At 47.7% G+C, this 25,434-nt stretch overlaps 1 protein-coding gene and 1 non-coding gene across 5 annotated transcripts in view; both read right to left on the bottom strand.

The window, feature by feature from the left end:
* PROM1 (prominin 1) overlaps positions 1-25,434 on the bottom strand; it is a 104,724-nt gene that overhangs the window by 4,349 nt on the left and 74,941 nt on the right. For all 4 annotated transcript variants that reach the window (XM_045771382.2, XM_045771383.2, XM_045771381.2 and 1 more), the window contains 13 exons: positions 23,560-23,623; positions 20,517-20,676; positions 18,061-18,213; positions 12,475-12,598; positions 10,822-10,925; positions 9,150-9,234; positions 7,823-7,969; positions 6,961-7,032; positions 5,983-6,075; positions 3,954-4,007; positions 1,842-1,922; positions 1,684-1,752; positions 435-527 (listed from right to left, as the gene is read on the bottom strand). In XM_045771382.2, coding sequence (XP_045627338.2) covers positions 435-527; positions 1,684-1,752; positions 1,842-1,922; positions 3,954-4,007; positions 5,983-6,075; positions 6,961-7,032; positions 7,823-7,969; positions 9,150-9,234; positions 10,822-10,925; positions 12,475-12,598; positions 18,061-18,213; positions 20,517-20,676; positions 23,560-23,623 — 1,299 coding nt within the window. The remainder of the gene's footprint in view (positions 1-434; positions 528-1,683; positions 1,753-1,841; positions 1,923-3,953; positions 4,008-5,982; positions 6,076-6,960; positions 7,033-7,822; positions 7,970-9,149; positions 9,235-10,821; positions 10,926-12,474; positions 12,599-18,060; positions 18,214-20,516; positions 20,677-23,559; positions 23,624-25,434) is intronic.
* On the bottom strand, positions 20,240-20,345 carry LOC123775883 (U6 spliceosomal RNA). The gene has a single exon (XR_006775197.1). It is a non-coding gene; the product is annotated as a U6 spliceosomal RNA (small nuclear RNA).

Below are 25,434 nucleotides of genomic sequence, written 5' to 3'. Positions count from 1 at the left end.
GGTATGCAGCTAGGTCTTCAGCTTTTCCTAGTCTGTTAGGTATCACAACACATTCATCTAAATTTTAGATTTTATTTATTTTAATTTTTTTTTTAAAGATTCTGTTTATTTATTTGACAGAGAGACAGCCAGTGAGAGAGGGAACACAAGCAGGGGGAGTGGGAGAGGAAGAAGCAGGCTCCCAGCAGAGCAGGGAGCCCGATGTGGGGCTCGATCCCAGGACCCTGGGATCACGCCCTGAGCTGAAGGCAGACGCTTAACGACTGAGCCACCCAGGCGCCCCTAAATTTTAGATTTCAGGTCCTGGATTCTACAGCTGTAACAGACCCAAGAGCAAAACTATTTTATATCCTAGGGTGTACTACAATCTGCCAACAAACCACGACGAGTGATGAGTTACTGTGCTTCCTTAGTTTGAAAGCTGAAACTCTTACCACGGGGTCGATGATGTAGCTACACAGAAGGACATCCACAGCGGAGTCTAAAGCGGTGGCCACGGGTTTGCAGGCTGCAATTTGCTCAGTAATCTGCGGGGTGAGAAACACACGCGAACCTTGAGCACGCTCACAAAAATCGACAAGCGTGAGATGTGCCATTTACGTTTGACCTGTTCTCACATAAAGGACCTCTACACCATCTTGGATACAGAGCTGCGAGCTGATGGCCATGGATGAGGTCGACGATGTACACAAGTAGGTACTCGAAAGCGAGATGCTGATTCTCTCTGAGCCGGGATCTCTGCTTTCTGCCCTTGTTATCCGGAACAATAAGACCCACCCTGCCAGGCTCCCGAGAGAATGAAGACATCCAGGGGTCTAGCACAGGGTCTCAGTCTGAATTTCTTGCCTGACCCCTTTGAGATCCGACAAAGGACATGGGAAGAAAATGGAAATCTAATTAAATAATACTTATATTGTTTAGACCAGGTCTAGACAAACTGTTTCTATAAAGAACCAGAGAGTCAATATTTTCAACCAAAAGTTCAAGTGTTAGAGTCCTACGCCCCAGTTTCTTGGGATGTGACTGTACTTGGAGGTAGGGTCTTTGAGGAGGCAGTTCAGTTCAAATGAAATCATTGGGGTGAGTCCTACTCCAATATGACTGGTGCCTTTATAAAAGAAGAGAAAATTCGGGCACAGACACGCACAGAAGGATGACCATGGGAAGGCACAAGGAGAAGATGGCCATCTACAAGCCAAGGAGAGAGGCCTCCGAAGAAACCAACCCTGCACACACCTTGATCTTGGACTTCCAGGCTCCAGAATTGTGAGAAAACAAATTTCTGTAGCTCGAGCCACCCTGACTAGAGTAATACACCAACCACCTGACAGGCTCAGTGGGACCCAGGGCACGAACCCACCACCACCGCGAAGGGAGCTCACAGTTCACTGGGGAGACAGAGTCAAGTGTGGCAGGAACCCCCATAACAGTAAGCAAAGGAGCTGGGGGAGAAAGTGAGGGGCATGTTCTCCAGCTCAGTGGGCAGGCCTGAGAAGGGGTCCAGTGTGGACCACATGTGCTGAGTCCTAGGACCCCCCTCCTCATGGTCCCCATGTTCGAGCTCCTTTGCTTCTCTCCTACCAAATTACGAGAACTTTAACTTTAGTTCCTCCTGATTTTATCCTAGAACATGACTATCCTAACGCATGGCCCTCTTACGTTCATGAGAGATAAACTACTTACGGAGATCTTGACCCACTGCAGATAGCGTTCGAAGTACCCTATTACCGTGTTCCCATACTTCTTACTTTCCTGGGAAGAAATCAAAGAGCAGTCAGATCATTAGGAAGACCACCCCACACTCTCTGCAGCCATGAAGTGATGGGCTCACACCCGCTTACCTCCACGATAACTGAGGAGATGCGGGTTTTGAGGAAGTCCTGGGCAGAATCCAGAGAGGAAATGATATGGGCCACTTTCGTCTGGAAAACACAGCGATCGACAGGGTTTCAAGGGCTGAAGGGATTTAGCTAGACGGCTGGCATGTGGATACGAGCGCTGTTAGCTCGGCCCCACCACCACAACTGGCTAGCGAAGACCACAGAACCGGCGCAGCCCTCTGAGGGCCGGGCAAGGAGAGGAGTACGTACCAAGCACTCACTTCATGCCGGACACCGGGCCAAGCTCTGATTCCGAATCACCTCCCTGAGTACAAGAATCCCCACCTTATCCACAGTCCCCTTCACTCGGGGTCCAGAAGCAGAAGATCCTCCTTCCGACGTATGGTCAGGTCAACAGTAGCTAACGCTCCGTCACGTGCCTGCACCGTTCCCCTCACTTCGTCCCATCCCTCAGGCATTTTATCATCTCACATCATCACGGGAAGAAGGGTGAGTTCAGTACAGTAAGATATTGCGAGAGAGAGACCACACTCACATAACTGCTGTTACAGTATATTGTTAATAATTGTTCTATTTTATTATTGATTCTTGTTGTTACGCTCTTATGGTGCCTAATTTGTCAATCCAGCTGTATCAGAGCTGTGTATGTATGGGGAAAAACTAAGTACAGTAGGGTTCAGTACCCCCTGTGGTTTCAGGCATCCACTGAATGTACCCCCCCCCCCCACAGATAAGGGGCGGAGGGCTCTGGTACCCACAGGCTGTCAGAAGGCATCGTTAGGCCCCCTTCACAGATGAGGTAGCTGACCCTGCTTGATGTCACCAGGCTGGGGACGCAAAACCTGGGATTTGTACTTAGTCATTTCACACAGATAAGAATCCCCACCTGGCAGCTCGGTGCACATTAGAAAAGGTGTCTTTTCTGCTCTGCCCAGAGACCTCAGGGCACACAGCCCAGCCGGTGGTCAAGGGCTGATGCCCACCCCAACTCGCCCCCACATTGGCCCCTTGTGAAGGGCAAGGCAGAGCTGCACACCGCAGGAGACCTAGCATAGGAAGGGACCAGCGTGTGGTCCCCAGTCTCTCTCCAGCTTCCCTTGGCACAGGACAACCATGATTCGAAGTACAGCGATGGTCTCCAAGCAGAGTAAACCTACTAGAATAGTCTTCAGGGGAACTCAGGCTCTTGGCGTATCAATCAAGCAGCAGGCTCAGTGTTGCTCAGGTAGGGTCCCAAGTACAACTGAAGGAGCTCACGGTTCATGGGGGAGACCGAACGGCATGTGGCAAGAAACCCTGGGACAAAGGTGTGCAAAGGCAGCTGTGGGGAAAGCGCAGGGAGGAACACGGAGTTTTCCGTTGTGGCTGACATCCCGAACGTCTCATGGGCAGCTTATTCTGCTCAGTAAAGAAATATTTTCTGAGCTGCCTGTTGGCCTTGAGGATACAAGATGCGCACACCATAGCCACGGAGCTCAGTTGCTGCTGTGGGGGTGCCTGTGGTCTGGGGGAGGCCGCTGTGGTCCCAATCACTGATGCCTTTCTAGGCCTGGCTTCCCATAGGCCTGACCACGTCACGTCACTTGCTTTGGCCAATCGAACATAGGGAGAGTGACAGCGTGCTTGTTCTGAGCAGTCACTGAAAGGGCAGCCTCTTTCCATTCACAATCTGATTTCCTGTCCTCTACGTCGAGGACATGAGGTGGCCCAGGCGGGAGCTGCTCCTTCAGGCTGGGTCTCTGGGTGGGGAGATAGGTGGAGAAGCCCGACCTCCACCCAACAGTGAGAATGCGTTTGTGGCCAGAAGGCACTGGATTTTGCAAGCAGCCTTATCTCAGTAACAGTGACTGTGCGCCTTCTGAGCTCGCGTTTCACACGTCAAGACACAGCTTTCACCTGTGTGTCTAACAGTGCGCCGTGGAGAGACGTCCTTGCAGAAAGCAAGTGCTAGGGAAACCCCGTGTGGCATTCAAAATGGGTAGATCCCAAACCTTTTGTGTGTGTGTTTTTTTAAACTTAAGTACTTATAAAACCAACATCTCTGAGAGTCTGTGTGTGCTTTTATGATAAGACCCCACCCCCCCAGGACAGAAAAAGAAAAGAAGTCCTTACCCCCAGTCCACCGCTTTTGTGCTGAAGTTCCCTGACGCTTTGCTGGGTAGTGCTCTGGGGAACAAGCATACATATTATTTTCCAACTTAGGACACGAACCAGCAAGATCACATGCCTGTGCCCCCCGCCCCCAGTCAGCCCTCAAATCTGACTTCACCCTGCAACGGTTTCATTCCAGAAAAAACACCACGTGTAAGTAACGCTAGCTCTGGTGTCAGGAAAGCTGAAGACGGAAGTCAGGATGCGTCTTCTCGAGCAGGACGCCCCATGCAGGGTGCCCAAGAAACCGCGTTGAGTCAGGTTTGCTCAAAGTGGCGGGAACTACTTAAAAGAAATTCTGCCCAAACCAAGCAGAGTAGTTTCATCTGAATGGTTTAGATCAGGGACTGGTAAAAACAAAGGCCAGATAGTAACTATTTTAGACTTTGTGGCTTTGTGGGCCATACACTGTCTGAAGCACTCAACTTCGACATTTTATTTTATTTCATTTTATTTTATTTTAAACTTTGCCCTTTTAACCAAAGCGGCCATAAATCATCTGTAAATAAGAGGGCATGGCTGTGTTCCAGTAAAACTTCATCTACGAAAACAAGCAACAGGCTGGATCTGGCCCACAGATTGTAGGTTTGGGGGCCATAGTTTTCTAGCCCCTGGTTTAGATGGGAGGTCACATGCACGGAGCTATTGCCTACTTGTAGACAGGCTGCCCCAGCTCTGAAAAGGCCAAGGAGTCTTGTGTCTCCTTGAAGGAAAGCATTTAAGGAACAGGGAAAAACCAGCTTAAAATGTCAGCAAATCTGTGCTCGGCATCAACAAGCAGAACAGAAAATTGTGATGAGCGCAGCAGACAAAATTCAGAAAATTCCGTTTTCTTTGTGAATACTCTAATGAGTTAGAAAGTCGGGAGGGAAAAGAGAGGCAGAGAGAAAGAGAGAGAGAGATGGTAAAAACTAGTTCTAGACGGTTTCAGAACTGGAGTCGAGTGGACTGATGCGCTTCTCCAAATCTGGGCAAGATGACACTGTAGCGGGTTCCTACACAGCATAATAACAATTCCTCCCGTGCGCAGAATCTCTGTGGGACGTCAGTCCCTTGTCTCCAGGAACCAGGTGACTGCAGGGCAGGACCCGTTCCCACCATTTTCAGACAAGGGGATGGAAAGCCCCTAAGACTTTGCAGAGGCCGAAGCAGGGTCTGAAATCAGCTCCGCCTGACTCCAGAGCCCGTGTTCTCTCTCGGCTACAAACTACCTTTCTGGAATTCGGGAAAGAAGCCAGAAGGCATCGAGAAGTACAAGAAAGGCGAAGTCAGAACAGAGGCTTCGAGAGAGGAGAAAGGAAGCGTCGCCCATCGGGTCAGCAAACAGAGCTACACGAAGCAGAGAGAAAAGGACTTACCCTGGCTTTCCCATATTTCTTGGCAGGGTTTGGAGAGAAACGATTAGAGAATAAGTAAGTAAGAGTGAGTCCAGGGCACAGAGATCAGCCCTCCAGCTAGGTGCCTGGCTTCGGGGGGCCTGCTGAAGGCCAAGGGGACCAGAGCACAGTGCGTGGGCAACCCCAGAGTTAATCTACCTGGTCTCAGGCAAGTGGAAAAGGCAAGGAGATAAAGCGCAGAAGGAGTGGTGACATCGAAAACGTGTCTTCTTTAAAGCCCAGCTGCTATCATTCATTTTTTTTTAAGATTTATTTTATTTATTTCAGAGAGAGAGAAAGAGAGTGGAGAGAAGGGGCAGAGGGAAAGGGACAAGCAGACTCCCCGCTGAGCACAGAGCCTGAACTGGGGCTCCATCTCAGGACCCTGAGATCGTGACCTGAGCTGAAATCAGGAGTCAGATGCTCCACCCATTGAGCCACTCAGACGCCCCTGCTACCATTTATTTTTAACAGAGCTCAGCCTCTTAGCCTGAGGCCAACTGCATTTGACCCAAGCCTGAGATGCAGATGCTTCATTAGTCTAAATGAAAGCCAGCTAGGGGGATGGGCTTTGCTCGGGTCACGGGGAAACCCCAGAGGTCAGGGGTTGTTACCATTGACTGTTCCAAAGGAACGACTTGGTCTCGGTGAATCATTCTAAGAGCTTGTGCGTTACTTTTCAGGGACTGTTTCAAACTTCCTTGGGGCTACAAAGAGAATAAAATAAACAAAGATCAACACCATCCTTCCCGACTCGGGAGCACGCTCTCTAACCGCAGGAGCTCGGGCAGCGGAGTCATGACAAGCGTGCAGTCCTCCTTGTACGCTTGTGGGGACCGCCGGGAGGGGGAGCGCCAAGACACTCTACCTCGAATCATAGAACCATGAACTCTCAGCGGCCACCCCAAGCCATGAGCCTTTCCTGAGTGCCAAAGGCTGTGCTCTCTTTCTCCCTTCACCGTACCAGAGCCGCTGTAAAGCCTGCTTTACAGCGGCTATATCCCCACTTTACAGATGAGAAAACCCAGGCTCCACTTAACCCACACTTAAATGGTGCTTAATATATAAATGTGCAACAATTTTATTGCTCCCATTTTACAGACGAGGAAACTAAGGCACGGAGGGTTGAAACGTCTCGTCCAAGTTCCTATCATTAGAAAGTGGCTGAGTCAGAATTTAAACCCCAGTCTTCTCCAGATCCCAGGTTCCTCATCCCCCAAATGGAATCTCCTTCTGTTTCCTACACTGCAAGAAAAATGACGTGTGTCTGTGTGTGCACGCGTGCATGTTTGGTGGTAGAGGGGTTGATTGGCCTGAAAGCAGAGATGGTTCTAAAGCAGTGAGGGCCCCAGCACCACGAGCGGAGGTCAGGGTGTAGCTGCGGGTACCCTGACACCTCCCGGAACCGTTCACGTGCTCACAGACTTCTGGGCCACACAGCAGTGGCCGCTGGTGGGAAGTCTTCACATGCCCGAGGGAGAGAGAGGCATTTTTAACCAAAGGTGACTTGTGATATAAGGAAGCTAAGAATAATATGGACATTTGACATCTCTAACGATTACAGCATTTGAAACTAGACTGTTCGAACTCACCAAATGGTCGGCTTTTGCTTCTAGATCATTTGCAAAGGATAAGAGATTCACTTTGGTGGGAGCTTTACCCATCTACAAAAGAGGGGGAAGAAAACCGTGTCATGGCCTTGGGATTTTTAAGCCTTAACACTATCTAATAGACAACAGAGTGAAGTATGGTCCGTAAAGTAAGCCCGGGAACTCTTACATAGGTGACAACAGCTACATTCTTATTTATACATATAAAACCATATTGTTTTTATGCAACCATATGATCCAACCATAAAAAGAAAACAAGTACTGATCCACGCTATAGTGGGGATGAATCTCAAAAACTTGAGGCTCCATGAATGGGGACCAGTAAAGGTCATTAAACACAGAAGGTCACATGCTGTATGATTCCACTCATAAGACGTATCCAGAACAGGTAAATTCATAGGAGCAGAACATAGATTAGTAGTTGCCAGGGCTGGGAGGGGGGAAAGGGGAACAACCAGGTGATGGGAATGAGGCTTTCTTTTCGGGCGATAAAGATGTTTTGGAGCTGGATAGAACCAGGAGTCAAGCCACATTGTGATTGTACTAAAACTAATGAATTGGTCACTTTAGTCTTTTATTTTTTATTATTTCTTAAAGATTTTATTTTTAAGTGATCTCTCCACCCAATGTGGGGCTCGAACTCACGACCCTGAGATCAAGAGTCACATGTTCTACCGACGGCAGAGCCAGCCAGGCGTCCCTGAATTGCTCACTTTAAAATAGTTAATTTACGCCATGTAAATTTCATCTTAGTAATTTTAAAAAAAGAAAGAAAAACAAAAAACCAGAGGTATCTGCTGTTATTTTTTCCCCCAAAGATCAGGGATGAACACAGGGGTCGTACCTCAGCCAAGTAGATGTTATAGTCTATGGTGTCCACCCCCGAAGAGCTGAAATCCATAAGGTTTCTTCTTCCTGCTTCGTCCAGCAGCACGATATTGCCAACGTTGACATTCAGATTTTGAAAATCATTGTTTATGTTTTCAGCATGCTGCACGATAAAAAGAAAAGTTACAGAGAAGCCCATTCTTCAAGAATGCCACATTTGCGATAAAAGAGCAATGACATGAGACCAAGAAACGCAGACGTGCACTTGACTGGCATTTCTTCCTCGTACTCTTCTCTCCCCTCCCACCCCTTCCCTGCATCCCTGTCTCCTTCCTTACGCCCCATGCCAAGCACTGTGTGAGGAGCTGGGATGCAAAGCAAAATAATATTCCATCTCAGCCCTCGAAGTCCTCCGAAGAAGTGACAGTGTCATAATAAAGGCTCGCAAACTGCGTCAGGACCCCAGGGGCAGGACAGAGTCTGCCGAGGCAGGGTCCTGACAGGGCAACGGAGAGGAGGCGGCTTCTGAATGGGTCTGGACAAATACAGATGCTGAAAGGGGCCGGGCAAGCTGTATCGCAGGGGAAGGAGGCAGCACGTCCTGGACTTGCACAGTGAGGGCCCTTGAGATCATGGGGACATGGCTGGTGACTTGGGGTTGTCCTAAGAGGCAGACAGTAGTTTCAGGCAGGGTGGAGTGCCCGAGTGTCCCTGAAACTCTCTTGCTTCTCCTCCTGTCCAGTATGCTCTTGAGTGGGCTCTCCTCAGAGTCTTAAGGCTCACGACTTGGGGGTGGGCTCGGGCAAAGGAGCAGGAGGAAGTCCTTCCCTTCTCTCCGTTTCCAACGCTGTCGCCATGCCATCTTGCTGAGGGTCAGCGGAGCTCCGCAGAGGCCCCTGGGAGTCCCGGGGCCACAGCCATGATTCACAAGAGGCAATGACTGTTGAGGGACGGATTCTGGATGCCTAGTTCCCTCTTTAGGGACCTGGCCGAAAAGGGTGGCCAGTGTGGAGAGCCAATATGCCCAGAGCTTTGTTCCTCTAGGGACACTGACACACGGCGAGGTAACATCTTCCTGAGTCGTGTCCGCAGCGAGGCCCCTAGAGCATTCGTGTGGTCAACTAGGGAAACTCCTGCCTCAAGAAAGACAACGGGTCGGGGGGTGATGAAAATGTTTTGGAATAAGAAGTGAGCACTGCACAACCTTGTGAGTGTACTAAATGTCGCTTTCAGATGGTGAATTTTATCTGATGTGAATTTCCTCAATGGAAAAAAAAAAATGCGGCGGCACGTGGATTTACTAGAGACATAGGTCAGTCTCCTGACTGGCTCTAATTCCTTACCTCCTGAATGTTGAGGTGCTCACTGATATTGTAGCTGTTCTCTAGCTTGAGTGTGGTGTAGATGCCCTTATTTTCTTTGCAGTCGCTGTGGGAGTAAACAGAGAAATCAGGATCCAGAAAGGCAGCCGTGCCTACTTCTGTCCCCTGCTAAGGATGGAGAGAAAGGTTCACCGTTAATCTTTTGTTTAAACCTGCGTGCAGAGAAACAGCTTCGAGTGCCAGAGCCTACCATTCTGGACTTCGTTCCCTGCTGCAAGCAATGTCCCATCTTTGGAACAGATACAGTAAGACTGGTCAATCATCCTTCTGTCTGTCTCCTGTGTGCTTTTTCTAGTGCCACGAGGGATAACAAGTTCACAAATTGGGAAGAAATAAATTCTCATAAAAAAACAAACAAAAAATGATACCACCTGCTAGAAAGAGGTGTGTTACAGAGCATATCATGGGCTTTAGTAAAAGGTTCTATCAAACCCCTGCCGGACCACCTGCCTCCATATTTCCGGGGTTGAGCTTCACTTAGTAAACTTATGGTTGGGTGTATATTCTAAGGGAAGGCTGGAGACAGGGAAGGGGGCCACACCGCTATCCAGACGGTCAGTACACCTAACTTGGCCTCACCACCTTGTGCTTCTCTAAAATGTGCAAAATGCCTCCTTGACTGAGCTAAGAAGGCCAAGCTCCTCTGATGCATGGCCCTGCCACTGAGACGGCCACTTCCTGGGGGCGCGTCTTCCTTGCCCAGCAGCCAAAGTCCTTCAGCCCTGAGGGATACCTGGGAGAAGCCACTTTCCCACAGCCCCAGGAGGTGTGATACTCCTCTCCAGGGAATCCTCAGTACGTTGGTGTTGTTGGAAGAGTGAGCTTGATATACTAAGCACCAGGGGTAAGGCTGCAGAAGTCTCCAGGAGCCAGAGTCACAAAGAGCTGGCAGGCCGGGCCAAAAAGATTGGCTTTGTCCTTTCAGCCCAGGGACGGTTTAATCGTGCACACAGACTCCGATTGATTGATAACGTCTGCCTATCACATGCCGCGGAGAAGGATCCTGAGACTCTTCTGGCTATGAACAAGACCACGGCTGACTACCAAGGTCCACCACGAAGGCCACTCGCTTGCTGTCTCTGCTACGGGAGCCTCTGAACCCTATTGAACAGAGAGGAAGTAAAACTGCCCAAGATCACCAAGGCCTGCTCCCTGATGGTAGAGCCAGGACTGGAGCCCATCAGCTGCTTCACTATTAGCATGTCTGAGATGTGGACCCATCCTCTGAGTTCTTGTTATTTGGCATTTACTTGGGGCGGCGTGATTCCTGTACAAAGAGTTTTCAAAGGGTCTCGTTAATGCATCTTAGAATCACCTTAACCAGAAAGGTCTAGTGCGTACTGGGCAGGGGGACCTTGAGACATCACTACTCCAAAGTCTGGAAGGCTTTCTCGGGAAGAGCTCTCTTTTTGGTCTTATTTCCACTATCTCTTCGAGAAGACAAACTACTCCAAAGTCTGGAAGGCTTTCTCGGGAAGAGCTCTCTTTTTGGTCTTATTTCCACTATCTCTTCGAGAAGACAAGAGAACAGCTGGTCTTATCAAGCTTAAAGACACTTTGAAAGCAAAATTCTCCTTCTGGAACAACAACATTTTCAGTAGCCAAAAAAAAAGCATAGTGCCATTATTTATACCTGTAAACTTGTTCAAAAGTGAGATTAATATCCGGGTTGTTAAATACCATGCCAGAGAGATAGTATTTCCAATTCTCATTTAGTAAATATGGCGTGTCCAAAATCTAGAAGAAATTGAAAAAAGCTTTTTTAAAAGAGATACTTTTACACTAACATACATACATATAATAAAATAAATATTCTGTTAAATATATTTTGGGGATTTTCAGATCATGACTTTCTTCATCGGTTTCCAATTTAAAACAGGAGCATAATAGTGTGATCAGAATAAACTGACCACTGGGTAGCATCAATAAAAACTACTGAAACTACTTTTTTTTTGGAGAACACTTCTCTTAGTAAGACAAGTACATTAGAAATGGGAGAAGAATTGACAACTTGATTCAGAACAGCCAATAGAAAGCCATAAAGCAGTTGGTCCACCTCTTCGCCCCTTTTCTGTAGACAAAATGAATTAAAACTTGCATACTCTCTCACTTAACATCATATATCGAAGACGGCTAATACGTCCTATATATCATCTATATTAGGACAAGCTCATTAGTGCCTGACCATGAATGTGCTTGAGGAATGTAAATGGTTTCAAAATATCCCCTACTGGGGGCACCTGGGTGGCACAGTCAGTTAAGCAGCTGACTCTTGGTTTCGGCTCAGGTCATAATCTCAGGGTTGTGAGATTGAGCCCCACGTCTGGCTCAGTGCTCAGCATAGAGTCTGCTTGGGATTCTCTTTCCCTCTCCCTCTTACTACCGTTCATGCTCTCTCTCTCTCTCTCAAATAAATAAATAAATCTTTAAAAAGAAAATCCCCTATTTTTTTTAAAGAATTCCTTTTTAGCAATTTAATACAGCACAGAACATAATCAAGTCTGGCTTGATGTATCGCTATTATTTTTTATCAAGACGCCAGATGGACATAATTTAACACATTAACACTCCCAATTTAATTTTCCTCAACCAACTGAATAATTAAAATACCACGACAACTGGTTACCTTCGTCGTCACTCACCAGATTTTGTAACAGATTTGAGGCGAAGAAGCGTACACAATAAAACAGGAAAAAAGAAATATATTTAAAAAATCAGAATCTGGAGAAAAGCACCATAAAGGCAGTGACAAGAGTGCCACACAGACCCAAGCTTCCTTCCTCATTAATAAATGATGCTCAGCTGAGAAGTGGTCCCGTAGAGTCCACAGGACTCGCTTTCAGAGGGAGAAAGTGGAGCCTGAAGTCGTTTCCCAATGGCCTCGTCAGACGTCCACCAGGGGTGACCCTCGGCCATGAGGCGTGGAGTTTTTCCGTGTCTTTCACTTCAAATCGAAGGCCTCAAACCATGTGCATGGGCAACTGTCATTTGAGAAACTCTTTAAAATGTCAGAAGCCTCCTGCGGTACTCCTCCTTGGGAATTTTCTCCCCCGCTTATTACAATCCACGCTGACAAGCAGGCCTTGATTTCTGGTGCTCAGTTCACTTGACATTCGAAACACAATATTTCACCACATTTTTTTCTTTTTGCTCCGACGAATAGAAGGAATCTTCAGTTACTGAACAAGAACCAAACTGCTCATCTTTTTGCCCCCCCCCCCCAGATATGGAGAAATCAAAGTTTCCACTCCAGTCCTTGTGCAGTGGGCCCAGAAGCCATCCTTACCTGGAAGAGCTTCCTGTTTTGGTAAGGCTCGCAGACCAGTTTCTCCACGTTTCCCCCGATGACGAACGTGAGAACCACGATGGTCATCAGTACCCAACAAAAGAGGAAGCTGACTCCAACCCCGCTGGAAACAAAACCAAGAACAGAGCAGAAATGAAGTTTGGAATTCTACATAATTTTGTGGCACCTGGCTGGTTCCGTCCGTAGAGCAGGTGACTCTTGATCTCGGGGTCATGGGTTTGAGCCCCAAGCTGGGTGTAGAGATCACAGAAAAAAAACCCACGACAGATCCAATATCACCTACCAGTACTTACTAATTCTACCGACATGTAGGGAAAGGACCTCGAGTCTCTGTGCAGCGTAAGTGAGCCCACCTGCTCTGGAGCCCAGACAGGGAGCGACAAGCACTGCGCAACTTTAGGGAACTCTTCGACTTAGGGTCTGGTCTCCTCGCAGCCAGCACAGGGGTAGTTCGGACAGGGCCTCTGGGGTCAGGTGAGTGAACCCGGCCTTCTGCAGGGGACGCAGTGAGCGGGGAGGTTCCGAGGCAGGAAATGCACCGTTGGGAGTCTGAGAGGGGCCGACGTGGCTCTGCATCCAGAGGGAGGGCCAAGAGTGCGTGAACACAGCTCGGGAGGCAGGCAGGGGTGCATGGGATGGGGCCTGGCAGGTGCAGGAAGGGGAGGCTGCTGAGGGCCTTGAAGCACAGGAGGAACATAATCCCGTTTGTCTCTGAGGAAGAACATTCTTGGCAGAGCGGGCAGGACAGGATGGACAGAGGCCCGTGTGGACGGGGCTACCACCGAGGGGGCTGTTGTTGGTCGTGGGGCGGTGGGCCGACGTGGCTGGAGGCAGGGGACAGAAGAGACGGGACACAGGAGACGGACACAGCAGGATGGGCCGAAGGTTCTGCAAGAGGGAAGACGAGGAAGGGCGCAGAGTGATGCCAGGACTTGTTAGCAGGGAAAGGAGACAGTGGTGCTCAGGAAGGGAAGAGCGGGAGGGATCTGGTCCTGCTCCCTGTGAGACGTGGCGGTGGGGACCCCAGAGGGCAGACCACTGTGTGTGGCTGCCTACATCTGGGTTACAGGCCGGCAGGAGGCAATCAGCTGCTTAAAAGCGACCACGGGCCCCTGGGGCTGCGCCTGGAGGGAGAGGCCGCCCGGGGCTGGGCCTGAGGGACTGTGCCGCTGGAGGAGCAGGTGGCAGGAGGGCAGCCAGCGAGCAAGACCGCTGGGAAAAGTTGCAGTGTGGGAAGGAAAGCACTAGGGCACGGGGTCACGGTCACGGTCACAGGACGGAAAACAAAGGCATGTCTGCAGGGGGTGCACAGGGGACCCAATCACTGCAGGGAGGGCGCATTCCAGGGGACCTACAGGAAGTCCAGCCATGGACTTCTGACCCGAGGGCAGGGGAGTGGCCTGGGCAGGGCGGGGAAGTAAGGAAGCAGAGGCGGCAAATACCATTATTTTTAGATGTCTGTGCGGGGAGGGGAGTGAGAGGGAAGAAGTGGTAGTGGGAAGTTTTCTCTTGTCACGCGTCAAGGGGAGAGACGGAACATGTTTAAATGTGGAGAAGCAAGGCTAGGAGAGGGGAAGAGAATGAGGACCCAGGAGAGGGGAGGCTGATCCACGGCACCCTCGGGGCGGTGCGTGGAGATGGGACAGGGAACAGCAAATGGGAAGGGCCCAGAAGGGAGACATCCCTCTGCATAGGGCCCTGCCTGTGTGTGGACGCAGGGGCGCTGGAGTTTTGGGAAGGTGTATGATGCCTTTTATTTCCTCTGTGAAGAGAGGGGGGAAATGACAAGGCCATTGCAGAAGGAAGGGAAGAGGGGAGGAGAGAAGGAAAGAAGGAAAGAAGGAAGGAAGGAAGGAAAGAAGGAAGGGAGGGAGGAGGTAAGAAAGAAAGAAAAGGGCTCTGAAGGATCCATTTGAGGTGGGGGTCATAATTTTGTAGGGATGCCCATGTGCCCCACTGTGTGACTTTTCTCTAGGGCGCTCACTTGGGTGTAGACACAGACAGAGCAGCTCTTAAATCAGTCCGGGTGGAACAGCCAGATCATCACTATCATCACGGGTACAAATGGGAAGGACCCTCAGAGGCGTGGAGGTTGATGGGCTTAGAAGGAACAGCCTCCCTTCCTGAGGGCGTGATTCTGCCCAGTCGACACACGTAGGGCATAATTACAAGTATTTGCCTGGTTTGGCTGAAATAAATAACATGGTATGTTCACAGCGGGGGCCTCTGTGAGCCTGAATTTCTCTGACCTAAAAGGCTTAGGAGTCAGGGAGAGTATAAGGGAGGGGAACATGGGTGACGTGTAAGCCAGTCACCATGGTTTTAACCGTGTGCCAGAGCGTGTGTGCATTAGTGATAAAAATCATCCAGGCTTTTGAGAGAACACTTCACACCCACACGGCTACTCTCAAGGGCTTATTGTTGCATTGCCAGCCTCTGTCTCCTAAATATGCCTCTATCTAGATAGGGAACACCCCACCCCCAAGGCCTGTCACTCGGATAAGAATGGCTAATGTGGGGCGCCTGGGTGGCACAGAGGTTAAGCGTCTGCCTTCGGCTCAGGGCGTGATCCCGGCGTTCTGGGATCGAGCCCCACATCAGGCTCCTCCGCTATGAGCCTGCTTCTTCCTCTCCCACTCCCCCTGCTTGTGTTCCCTCTCTCGCTGGCTGTCTCTCTCTCTGTCGAATAAATAAATAAAATCTTTAAAAAAAAAAAAAAGAATGGCTAATGTGTGCTCTAAGTGTTGTGGAGAAGAAGGAGGAGGAGAAGTAAAACAAGAACAAGAGAAACAACAGGCCACAAAGACTGTCCGTGGCCCGCAGAAGCGAGCTCGTTGATCAGCCGACCTTCACGGAAACGCACGCTGACTCCCGATCTACAGTTAGGGCAGTGACACGCGCTTCGTCTTGGCAGCCCCGGTCACACGTCTTCGGGGCTAGCCCAACCTCGTTCCGTTTCAGGGGCCCCAGGATCTCCCACTCCTCGATGGCTGACGTTTGTGTCACCCCAGTGCCTCGTGATTACAACTGAAGCCGCAAAAACCCCACTTGTGACGCTTTGTCCACCGTTGGGTCCTACGTCCTTAAAACGGATCCCCTAGAAGAGGAATGACTTGGCCAAGGAGATTGTTGTGTTTTTAGGGCCCCTGCTACAGTCGGACAAAGTGCTTTCTGAATTCTCTATGACCGCTGACTGCCACCGGTGTGGCCCATTTAGTGACACCCGCGGCTACGCCGGGTAATATCTTTTTTTCAAAACTCCGGGTAATCTGAGTACGGTTTTCAAGAGCTAAAACTGGAAGTTTCATAGTGGGCATCAGTACAAGAGACTGTTTTCTTGCTGCCTGGGTTACGTCTCCTTACCTCGGGGGAGACCTTCCACGGGCCCCGGAGACAGATGTATGCTCCCTGCTGCAACCCGTCCAGTCCCTAATCCGCTCCCTGGACCCTCTGAACACAGGGATCAGGGCAGAGTCAGGACCCCTGCCTCTCCTTCCCCCTGATCTTTCACTAGGCCGCCCCAGGGAGATAAGGACTCTTGGTTGGCTTTTGAAGAGACCATGCTTTTCAGCAGATGGTGTTGTCGTTTTTAAGAACAGGTGGTCTTGTGGTTACAGCTGAACAAAATATACTCTTTCTGGTTCCTACAGGCAAATAAATAGGGTGTTTTGGTTTTTTTTTAGAAGAAATTACGTTCTTCTAATCTGTTTGACCATTTTCCCCCTTTACAGTCACCCGGCTGTTTACCAGATGTCTCGGGAGCAGGAAGAGCCTGCCAAACGCGGATTCCGTGCGGAGTGGTGGGCGTTGACAATGACACGGAGCCCACAGCCACCCTCGGGCCTCAAGCCACCCGAAATGCACCTGGCCAGGCTCTTCCTAGGGTGTGATAAAGCCCATCGTTCCTAGGCCGCGGGCTGCCGTGTGACTTTGTCTCCTTAGAGATTCCTTAGTCTGCAGAGGCGAGAGGAAGTACTACCCAAGCGGAAGTAATCTTAGCCTCCATCCAATGGCTCATGACTCCCCTGTTTCTTTTTTCTTTGAAGCTAAATAGCACATATTTTGGTTTTGTCCCTTAAAAATGTGCATATAGAATTTGACGGTAAGTGCACCTGTTCAGAGCGATACACTCCCCCCCGCCAGGCCGTTAAAAAGGTGGGATCCATAGCTTCACCATCGAAACACTGACAAACAGCCAAGTACCAGGAGGAGTAAAATCCGAGCATTAAACTCATTTTCTATCTGTAACTGTGTACATGGAAACAAAAAGGTAGGGCGATACACCCTTCCTTGCTGCGTTAATTTCTTAAGTGTAGGCATGTGAGCAAATAGGCTTTTCCATGCCCGGAGCTCTGTTCAGTTTTGTCTAATTCTGGCAGACTTCCATGTGGTTAGTTTTAAGGTTGTTTATAAGACACTTGTGCCTGTGGGCAGCTCTTTCTGCAGAAGGGTCCTGTCCTCGTGTTTTAATAAAACCACCTTTTTTGCACACCCCCCCCCCAAAAGACTTTTGTGCCTTCGTTAATGCTACCAAAGGCTTGTACTATCCTGGAGGTTACAGGCTTGACGGAAAGGCCATATACCATCATAGCTCACCAGTCTGATTAATTATTGTAGGGACCCAATGTTTGGAAAAGTACGTGAATGCAGGACACTCGCTTGCCAGCTTCTCCCAGCCTGGTACTAGTGACGTAAGCTGAGAAATGAGAGCGTGGCTAAGGTTTTGAGTCTCCATTGCTCCAAGGGTTTGTTCTCAACCTTCACCTTCCTCTCGAGCCCCATCCCGCTCCCTGCTGCTGATTCTTGAGGTACAGACTGGGAAAGAAAACATCAACTTGGAAGCCACATAGCTTCCTCTCCGGGATGCATTCAAAGCTTCTAACCCTGCGTCCCACTTGACACTTCTGGCCCCATCTGCAGTGACACCCGGTTTATGCCCCCCGTGCTTCATCCCACCCTGGTAGAGGAAAGGTTTTTTGTTTTGTTTGTTTGTTTCCCAAAACTATGAACGCGGATATGAGTGTCTTGGAAGCAGGCACAGCTGCTCCTCGCTGGTACCCACACCTGCTCTTATCCCTGATTTAGGCTCCATGTCTAAATCCTAAGGGTGCTGGGTCGGCAATCTCTTTGCTAGACCCAGTTTCCACAGTTTCAAAGTAAACAAGCTAACGATACTGCTGGCCACGGAGAACAGTGTCTGAGACCAGGCCAATCTCAGCGAGTTTCTGGTGAATAAATGGATGGATGGAGGGAAGGAAGGGAAGGAGGGAGAGAGAGAAAATATCATGGGAATCAAGATGGCAAGCTTAGAAATAATTTCGCTACAGAGGAGCCCACCATATACAGACACTGTGTTTACGCTTGTCTATTGAAGTGCTAACGATTTAGAGTTTTCTAGTATTTCACGTGTGGTGGGATTTCCCACGCCAACAGAAGTACAATCGCACCAGGAGGCCTCCTCCACTGGAACCCAGAACGCTCGGCCCGAAGGCCACCGGCTTCGTGTTATCTGCTCATCTCCCTGCGTTTCCACCCCCCACGTGGCAAGAAAGAGCAAACACTCACACCATGAGGAAGACGCCCCCGGTGTTCGAGACGCAGCCTCGTCTGGTCGGGGTGGCATGCCGGTCATAGCCACACGTGCCACACATCAAGCCCAGGTAATAAAACACCACCACGAGGGTCAGCAAACAGCAGACAACCAGGCCACCCAGCCACCTGGTGAAGCAAGCACACTGTCATTAGACATAAAAGAGGTTGACGTCCCGATAACACAAAAGCTGTCCGGCTAGGGCAGGAGTGGCTGAGTAACACTTGGCAATCAAATATCCAATTCCCCTGTGAATGCTTCAGACTGACACCATAGGGACGAGATCTCTTCCCACCGCTCGCCCTCCAACCCAACCAGCAGGAACCTTAATTTTTATCTTGGTTTTGATGAGCTCTGTCTGGCTCATTGGTCAGGAGACCTTTGCTTCCTCCCTTTGCTTCATTCCCGTGGGGCTTCTAAGCAGGGTTGACTCAGGTTCTCCAAAGCTACCGATAACCGTTCCCCTTCAGACCTGTAAGTTAGGTCAAGGTTCCTGAGGCCGTGAGCATGTTTTGTACTGATGATGACATGTGGACAGATCACGATGAGACAAAGATAGAGAACCAGCAGGCCCTTTTCCTTAGCCTTTCTCTAAAATGCTTTGGGGTTGCAGGAATAATTGGGAAGGGGACGCAGTGTTCTTTGCTGAACCAGAAACTCTACACGGGGAGTGAACTGAATATTTTAAAATTTACGAGCATCCTAAATCAAGTGCCTGCAGAGTGCAAATCTCAATTTTGTAATGGTCTGTGAGACATTTTAGGATAATGGGTCCTCAATTAGGTCTTCCTGGCATTCCCGGAATGTACAACAACCTTTTCCAGCAGGCGAGGAACATTCGAGGGTACAAATGCTTCCCAACCAATAAAACACTAAAAAATAAATAATTTACTTCTGTGACAAAAGCTGCCACTGAAGATTTTCATTAAGTTAAGAGCAATTTCGATGATTGTAGTAGCTATCTGCACCCACTCTGTGGCTTTTTGTTCCAGAGACTGGGGATGCCAAATTCAACAAGCCATGGATCCTGGCCTGGAAAGCTTTTACGGTTAATGCGTGCTTTGTCTGCTTGGTTAAATTTCCTTTAAAGATAAGCTTCTAGTTCTCAGGGCGGGGGAGCTTATGTGTAGACAGATAATTGTATCATTCTTTCCTTTCGTGAAACTTTAACCTCTAATGAGATTGTGAACTCATTGAGAAAGTGTCGGTCTTATGTCTGTCCTAACACCTGCTGGGGTGACCTAGCCACAGGGTAGGAAAATGGCTTATTGATTACAGGGCAATAATTGAGGGCATAGTCAGATGGGGGTTGGAAACCCACCTCACAAACATTGCCACTGACCTTGTGAAGGTTATTCCACTTCCCTGAGCCTCAAGTCCCCCTTCTATGAAACAAGGTTACATATAGAATAGAATCCTAACTTTCTGGTTTTTTTTTTTTTTGGAGTATTAAATGAGATATCATGCATACAGCACTTTGGAGGGCAGGCCATTACTGTTCCTGAATTGCTAGCAATTATTGTTATTATTTTATTATTTTTATTTATTATTTATTTATATCATTTATTTATTATTTATTATTTTATTTTTTATTTATTATTTTTATTACTATTTTATTATCTTAGGATCTTGCATAATAAATACCCAAACAGGAATGGAGGTCTCTAGAATCTCCATGAGTTTGGGCAGTAAGAACAATTCTGAAAGTGACAGGTGGTGGGGCTGAACCTTTCAGGGAGGAGAGCACATCTTACATCTCTCATGGTCCTTGAAGTTAACTCAAGTCTGTAGGTCCACCACCCCCTAGCGCTCCTGCCTGAGATGTCCACTGTTGTCTCCAGGGCCAAACCCCATTGGCGAACATTTGCTAATGGGGCAATCCACAGCTGAGGACCACAGCTGCTTACCCGAGCTTTCGAACAATTTACTCACTTCAAGGATGTTCTTCCTGTAAGAACCAACCTTGATGTGTTGATTTCAGAAGCTGACAAAAAGAAGAATATTATCCAATTGCCCTCCTTAATCCCTCTTAGGCTTTCAAATCCTTTTACATACATTAGATAGTTATAACTAAGATTCTAGAAGCCATTAATGACATCAAAATTGCAAATTATTGACTATTTGGCTCAAGAACTTCCAGTCTTCAGTTTTTAAAAGAATACATAATACTTCATGAATTTGCATGCCATCCTTGTGCAGGGGGATGCTAATCTTCCTTGTATCGTTCCAATTTTACTATATGTGCTGCCAAAGCAAGCACTCCAACATATTAAATAAACATAAGCTAGGGTTAACGAATATCAGGTTACACGCTCTTTGTACGATCTTCTCTCACAAGATGATCCTGGTTATCATGTCCGATTTCTACCCTGTTCCAGAGCAAAGGTCCCCTCCTAGCTTGACAGCTCCGGTGGGGGTGGGGGACACTCACCTGTACGAATCATACTCCTCCAACGTGGGTAAATTTTGGTGGATGTAAGTTTCAGTGTCATTAATGTAACCCATGAAATTGGACAGCTTATCCTGAATCGGAATCTGTTGGCCTATGTTTTCAATATCTGAACCAATGGAATTCAAGGTCCTTTTGATATCTGAAAACAAAGATAACCAGGTTATGCATTTTCAAGCCTAAGGGAAACAGAAACTTTGTTTTGGAACCAAAATGAAAAGCTTCAACCACTTTAAGTTTTCCCAATGTTATGCGTTTGTTTCAAACATGGAAAGGTTCTGCAACAAGCACGAATGTAGCCAAGACCATCAGAGAGCAATTACTTAACAGAACAGCAAGCTATGGGTGCTGACTTTAATGACATGGTGCTGAAGTCAAGCCAGAGTTTTCTTCTGCTGCTTATTTCACTAAAAAATAAAATGCATCTGGTGATTAAAACCTATTTCATGCCTACCATGGACCAGGCACTTTTATGAATGTTAACTCATTTATTCTACTGACGTAGATATTCTTCTTCCTATTTTACTAGGTGACCCTGAGGCCTATCAAGGTTAAATTATTTGCCCAAAGATCTTTTTTTGTTTTGTTTTTTCAGAAAGTACTAGAAATGGGATTGAATCCTGGGTTTGTCTAACTCCAAAGCTTCTGTTAAATGATTTTGGAAAAACAATTTAGTAAGAAATAGCATTCAGGAATACAATAACTTGCCAGGATCAATTTTTTGAACAAGTGACCCCAGGTGACATTTTTGCTAAAAATTTGACTCATACAAATTGAGACGTGGTAAAGTACATCTGTGTCTCTCCTAGGCAGATAGCAATGTATTCCCAGTGGTCAAAGAGTTTCTATGAACATCCATCCTACCCTTTCAGAGAGAAGATAAGTTCTAATTTTCTGGAAGGTGTTTGTCCATTGTGATAGGTTCTGGGATCAAAGCCACCAAGGACACGGCCATCACCTAATTTAATGCTCACACAGGTCTGGAGTTGGTGCTACCCACACTGATTCTTGACATGGACATACACCCTAACCAGTTAAATGTCCACTGACCCTGAAAAGGGAGATCAATCTCTTTGCAGCCACAGAGACAAGATGAGCTGTTCTCGCAATGTGATCCCAGGGCTCCTGGTGAACTTTGGGTAGATGGTAGCATGATTCAAAATGGAATGACATAAAATGGTGGGAATCTTTTTCAAAGGGTGTTGTTCACACAGAGCTCCCAGGAGGAGACTGCTGTTCACCGTGGCTCAATCCTCCTCTAAATGTACCCGAAGTCCCCAGGATCCTCAACAAGGTGACTTGGTGGGTCTCTTCCTTAACTCTGGGATTTCTGGGAGTTTGAGAGATTGGGACGCAGACTCTCCCTCTCCTATGAACAGTTCCCTCAACTGAATCGGGTTTGTTCTGCTTCTCAGGCTGTCCTGCCCTCCCACACGACATAACCCCCCGGCTTCGCCAGGTTGGGTGACTCTGTACGAGGCTGGTGTCCTCTCTTCCCAGACTCCCCTAAGGCCCCAGTTGGGATGTTGCTTCCTCCAGGAAGCCTTCCACTACCCTCTCCCACTTTGGATCCCTTGCATGCACCTTGTCCTGTTACCAGAGTGTATCTGTATATGCGCCCAGCTGAAGGGCAGGCAGGAATCATGCGTCACTCATCTCCCATCCCCAGAGCCTAACAGAGCCTGGCACACGGTAGGCACTCAAACTATGTGTGTGGGGTAGGACCGAATGATCAAAACATGGGAGCTAAGGGTTTTTATTTGTTTTACAAGGACATGAAAATAAGCAATTGATATTCAGGCAAATGGAGCAATACTCGCCCAGACCTGGGAAAACTCTGGCTTGTGTTGAGGCAATGACAGTGTGTGCAATGGGCCTCGTTCACGCATACTGCACACCTTGCTTTGCCAGACTTACAAGGGAGGGCTGCACGTATTGGCAGAAGAGGTCCAGAAAGGGGAAACAAAAGAAAAAGTAAACACAGAAATTAGTAAGCAGGTGGCTGTCAGACGTACAGTGCGTGTCAGCCTTCAGACGCTAGCATAGGAAAGCATGAACTTTGTCTTTAATCTCCTAATATTTTAAAGTAGAATCTTAGAGGAAACACAAAGGAACCCACGAAACATCTAAAGCGCTGTGTAATAGGAGAAAATACTTTTTTTACCCCAAGTCTTAAAGGGTTGAAAGAACACTATTAGGGGGAAAAAAAAGAAATCAAATACTTCTTCTAACACAGCATCTTAAAACCACTTGGTCAACGAGAAAAGGAAGCACAGAGAAGATGATCTCAAAGAAGAAGAAGAAAATCTTACATAGCTTCAGAGATTTCTTCTTGAAGCAAATAACCTACGTCTATTGCTACTGCTGCACCGAGAACGGTTTCTACTGCACCCTTTCTCCGGGCATTCACCCCGAATGCCACAACCTGAGCTCAACGTGATTCAGTCACTTAAGACTAGGAGAAGCCTCTCAAAATCAGTCCTGCTTCTCCAAAATCGTAAGCAACCTTAAGAGCCTAGGACACCATATTACAGCAGCACCAGAAGACAGATGAGCATCTTCCTAAAAAGACAAAATACATTCTTATACATAGTATTCCTGGAAAAAAAATGAATTTTAAGATTTTTTTTTTTTTTTTTTTTTAGAAAATACAATAATCTACAATTTTTTCCCCCGGTGAAACCAATCAAAACATGACCTTCCTAGTTCGACCACAGCTGTCTTTACTCTGACAGCTCCCAATGAGTCCTGGTCACTCGAGTGTGGCCCTTGACCTTGCCGCCCCCGGCCAGCGGGACGATGTTAATCAGAGTTCCATAGGATTATTAGTCCTTAAAATCTAAATTGCTGTGTGAAGGTGGCACAATTAAAAAGCTCTGATACTCATTTAATTTTCCAGATCAGTGAGAGAATTTTTTTTAAGAGAGAAAAAAAAATACAGCTCTTAATAATACATTTTTTTTGTACTAATCATCCAATTCTTAACGAACAGAGAAACGAAAGGACTTCAAACTCTGGCTCTCACCTGATATGATGTTTGTGGTTTGATTTTGCACCATCTCAGGAATATCGTTGAAGGATTTATAGCCCTAGAAAATAGTTCAAAGTGAATTGATGCACACAGTGAGTAGAAGGGCAATTAACGAGCATTCAGTTTTCAGCTTAGCGTGGAGGAGAGAAGCAAAATCAAAACGTTAACAGGCATCTTAAGGCTGAAATTATCATTATATGGTCATTAAAAGACTATGAAAAAATTCCCCTTTAGAAAGGACTTTCTCTTTAAATTGTATCCATCTAAGACCTTGCTAAAAGTTTTTTACCTTTATACTGTTAACTCATGTTATCTATACTAGCGTTTCTCAATCGGGGGCGATCCTGTCCTCCAGGGGGCATTTGGCAGTGTCTGGGGACATTTTGGTTATCACAACTATGGCGCTGTGTGAGCAGGGACCCAGGGGGTTTGTGAATACCCTACAACATGTGGGTCAGCCCCCACCACAGGGGATCATCAACAGTGTCGACCGTGCTGAGGCCAAGAAGCCCCGATCTGTGCAAAGTTCCACGTTTGGGTAGAAAGTGAGTTTCCCAAACCAGAGTCGTATTTTCCAATGCAATTAGGAAGTAAGACTGGGGATCGAGTCTCACAAAACACACAGCTTATAGAGGACGTACATTTTAGTGAGGCTGAAGTAAAAACAAACCAACCAGGCCAAGCTATGTCATTTTGGGGCTGAATCTAGGACAAGAAGATGTCATTATTTCCAGGTAACTCAAGTGAGCAGACAGCGTTTCCTCTGGAAGGGGTTCGCTGTGTGTTTCTTAGCTGTTGGCTGGTGTCGTTAGCCATGTGCTGGGGAACACTCTATCAATAACAACTTGTTATGGACTGAATGTCTGGGCACCCCCGCCTCCTGTTCCTGACATCATACCCTGAAATCCTAACCCCCTGTGTGAGTGATGGCAGGAGGAGGTGAGGTCTTCTGCAGGTGATTAGGTCATGAGAGTGAAGCCTCATGAATGGGATTAGTGCCTTTATAAAAGGGGACCCCAGACAGCTCTCTCCACCATGTGAAGACACAGTGAGAAAGAGGCCATCTGCAACCTGGAAGGGTCTCTTGCCACAGCTCAGTCGTGCTGACCCCCTGATCTTGGACTTCCAGCTGCCAGAACTGTGAGAAATAAATTTCTCTCGTTGAGAGGCCTACCCAGCCTATGACGGGCTCTTACAGCAGTCCAATCTAGGTTACAGACTTTAAAAGATTTATGGTGCCAGCAAGTTTCCAGTTTAGCCTGGTAACATTGATGCCAGAAGGAGAACAGTCACCACTTCTGTTCCCTCAACAGTGACCAAGCTGCTAGCTCACAGGTGCTTGTGGGGATGAGTGGACAGCTGACCCCTCTGCATTTATCTGCCTTTGGACTACGGATGTCACCCATGGCCGACAGGGCCTTACAGATCTCCTGGATCAATCATTTTTTAAATGAGGGGACACGAGGACACAAAGACCAGGAGTTTCCACTGGCTTGTTTAAGGTGACACTGAACTTTGTCAGTAGATGAGTGTTTAACAGATTATCTGATGACCTTTTTAGACCCGTGCTAAATGATGGAGTCAAGAATAACACTCCCTTTCCTGCAGGCTCAGGGCACTCTTACTGAATCATAATCTACAAAGAAATATTTATGGTAAACAGTGATAATTGGTAGGCTATTGGGGAAATGATGACATTCTCGACCAACGTAGCCCCTGCCAGTTTTAGGGTTGACACTCCAGTGGGATAATAGAGACATTAAAACAATAATTACAGTTATGAGGACCTTAACAAAGACTATCTTCTGTGCTGGAAGAATGTATTAAAAAGGGTTCGACTTGGTCAAGATGCCCAGGAAAGTCCTCATC

Source organism: Ursus americanus, chromosome 8 (assembly GCF_024610735.1).
Source record: "Ursus americanus isolate L20-20 chromosome 8, mUrsAme1.1.p, whole genome shotgun sequence".
NCBI classification, from domain to species: Eukaryota; Metazoa; Chordata; class Mammalia; order Carnivora; family Ursidae; genus Ursus; species Ursus americanus.
This window is presented reverse-complemented; position numbering and strand designations above follow the sequence as displayed.